The sequence below is a fragment of the Lolium perenne genome, chromosome 5, assembly GCF_019359855.2.
Source record: "Lolium perenne isolate Kyuss_39 chromosome 5, Kyuss_2.0, whole genome shotgun sequence".
In the NCBI taxonomy this organism is placed as follows: Eukaryota; Viridiplantae; Streptophyta; class Magnoliopsida; order Poales; family Poaceae; genus Lolium; species Lolium perenne.
In genome coordinates, this window is record NC_067248.2 from 15,811,602 (window position 1) to 15,814,461 (window position 2,860).

Sequence of the window (2,860 nt, forward strand, 5' to 3'; positions counted from 1 at the left end):
GCAAGTGGTGGCCGTGTGTTAGTGGCCAGAGTGTGTGCGTGCTGCATGCGTGGAGGTAGTGCGTGTGTGGGTGTGTCTATTTAAGTAGAGCTGTCAGCATGTTTCCATTTAACTGAAGAGAAATACAGTGAAGAAAAAAGCTCGCAGCTGTGTGAGGCAGTGCGAGGCCAAAACTCCCTGTGTTCTACGTGAAGTAGATAGAGAGAGGATCAGAGAGCTGAGCGAGTCAGCTCTTACATTTGGTATCAGAGCTTTCCGCTCTTGGTTCCTGTGGTGATGGCGCAAGGTGGCGGAGATGCTTCCGATGGGAAGGCCAAGGCAACGGAGTTGGAGAAGAAGCTGGCGGAGGCGGACGACCTGCACACTCCACCAAGGGCGCAGCTCACCGACGGCGGCGCCGGCAGCAGCAGCGGTGGCGAGCTCCGTGTCGTCGAGCGCGTCGTCCGGCAGAGCTCCGTGGTGGCGACGCCGCCTCTCATGCTCACCCGCACGAACTACTCCGACTGGGCGCTCATCATGCGAGTGCAGCTACAAGGACAAGGCCGGTGGGAGGTGATCGAGCACGGCGTCGGCGACTACCACGACGACCGTGAGGCTTTGGGCGCCATCCTCCGTGCCGTGCCGCCGGAGATGTGGCGCTCGCTGGCCGTGAAGGACACCTCCAAGGAGGCTTGGGACGCCCTCAAAACGTTGAGGTTGGGGTCCGAGCGCGTCCGTGAAGCAAGGGCGCAGACCCGCCGCTCCGAGTTCGAAAACCTCCGCTTCAAGGACAACGAGAAGGTGGAGCAGTTCGCGATGCGCCTCACGGGCATCATGCACGAGTTGGAGGTCCTCGGAGATGGCGTTGGCGAGCACAAGGCCGTGTTGAAGTTCCTCCGCTGCGTGCCGAAGCGGTTCAAGCAGCTCGCCCACTCCATTCAGCAGCTGCTCGACCTCAAGAACATGACGGTTGAGGAGCTGACGGGTCGCTTCTTGGCTGTGGAGGAGGAGCTCGACTTGGAGGAAGAGGAAGGTGGGCAGCATGGTGGCACTCATCTGCTCCTCACCGAAGAGCAATGGATGGAGCGCATGAAGAAGAAGAAGAAGAAGAACCATGGCAGGGACAAGAAGAAGTTGCGGTGCTTCAACTGTCAAGAACTCGGCCACTTTGCATGGGAGTGTCCGGAGAAGAAGAAGGACAGTGAGGAGAAGGCACTGCTCGGCTTTGTCGAGGATGAGCCAGCCCTTCTCTGAAGCAGCCTCACAAGTAAGAGATCAAGATTAAGGAGGAGATTGTTAGGTTTAATCTTGACCATGTATCTGCATTAGTTATTCGTTTGCATGTAGTCATCGATCAGGTGTGCTCCAACTGAGCGCGTACGGCGAGATGCCTAGCCCTGTGCGATTGCAGGTGCCGTGAGATGCGGCAGGCGCGTGAAGAGCTGGAGCTGATCCGTTGAGTCATGATCACCGAGTGAATCGGTCTAGGCAGTTTAGCTGCATGTGAAGTGTGGCAAGTAGTTTCGTGGGTGCGTGCATGTGCAAGTGGTGGCCGTGTGTTAGTGGCCAGAGTGTGTGCGTGCTGCGTGCGTGGAGGTAGTGCGTGTGTGGGTGTGTCTATTTAAGTAGAGCTGTCAGCATGTTTCCATTTAAATACAGTGAAGAAAAAAGCTCGCAGCTGTGTGAGGCAGTGCGAGGCCAAAACTCCCTGTGTTCTACGTGAAGTAGATAGAGAGAGGATCAGAGAGCTGAGCGAGTCAGCTCTTACACCTCCATCTCATTTCCTCCCTATTCATCGAAAAATTAATCTAGGGATGAGAGGTCTCAGGAATACATTGAAATGCAATGTCACAAGGGGAAAATACGCAGGGCGCCCAAGCAGCCTTGTAAAGTGTTTTTGTGTTAAACCACAGATCAAACAAGAGCTTCGAGAACACGAAAAGGGCACGCTGCATCGTCTGCCTCCGCATTCGCCCTCGCCATGCACGAGTCATGTTGATGCTGACCCAGAGGAGAGAGTGCTGCTGCTGCTCGCTCTCAGTTCAGTGCGAAGTGCCAACACTACATGGGTTGGCTCAGCCTCTGGGAGGCTCGACAGCGGGCATTTGGGCACTTCGTCTTCGCTGCAGCGCCAGCCCTTGCATTGTATCATCCCTGATCACAGAGACCATGGCGTGTTCCCAGGTTGAAGCGTGGCATGGCATACAGCTCACCGCGCTGGAGACCAGCTCCGTAGATGTGAGCTGTTTGTCAGTTTGTGGCTCTGAATGATCTGGATCGACAAATCGATACTGTATTGATCTGAAGCGTGGCATGCCATACAGCTTCCCGCTGTCAACTTAGCTCTACCACTAAGGAAGCATCGTTAGTAAGCTTGTGCACGTAGTGTTTTTCTTTCCGTCAGTTTCGTTAGTTAGTTCATCGAGTCGTCAGGGTTTTTAGTCTTTGGGCTTATCCCGTTTAGTTAGCAGTCAGGTGGTACTGCAGGCTGAACGAACTAGGTCATGGGATGGCGCGGCCATTACGGATCTTGGAGTTCAGCTCCATCTATTTTGTTCTTCAATTGTAACTCTGAATAAAAGGCAATGGAAACTAGAAAAGCCGTAAGGTTTACATGGCACAAAAAACCTCGTGTTCCTCTCTCTCTGCTTCTCTGTGTGTTTTGTGCTTTGAGTAACAGAGAGAAGAGTGGCAAACATCGGGCAACCACCACATGTTCTCGATAAAGATCATTATGTGTAATGTGTTGCAGAAGCTGTTAGATTTGGATATAAGTGGAAAATAGGAAATGGTAGGAGTGTTAGATTTTGGGATGATATTTGGTTTGGTAACACTAATTTAGCAACCCAGTTTTGGGACATTTATTTCGTCTCTAACCAAC

The 2,860-nt window shown here is 53.0% G+C and overlaps 1 protein-coding gene across 1 annotated transcript; it reads left to right on the forward strand.

Moving 5' to 3' along the window:
- The first annotated feature begins 276 nt into the window (after positions 1-276).
- LOC139831414 (uncharacterized) lies at positions 277-1,233 on the forward strand. Its single transcript, XM_071820684.1, has one exon. The coding sequence runs from the start codon at positions 277-279 to the stop codon at positions 1,231-1,233; it is 957 nt and encodes a 318-aa protein (XP_071676785.1).
- The last annotated feature ends 1,627 nt before the right edge of the window (positions 1,234-2,860 follow it).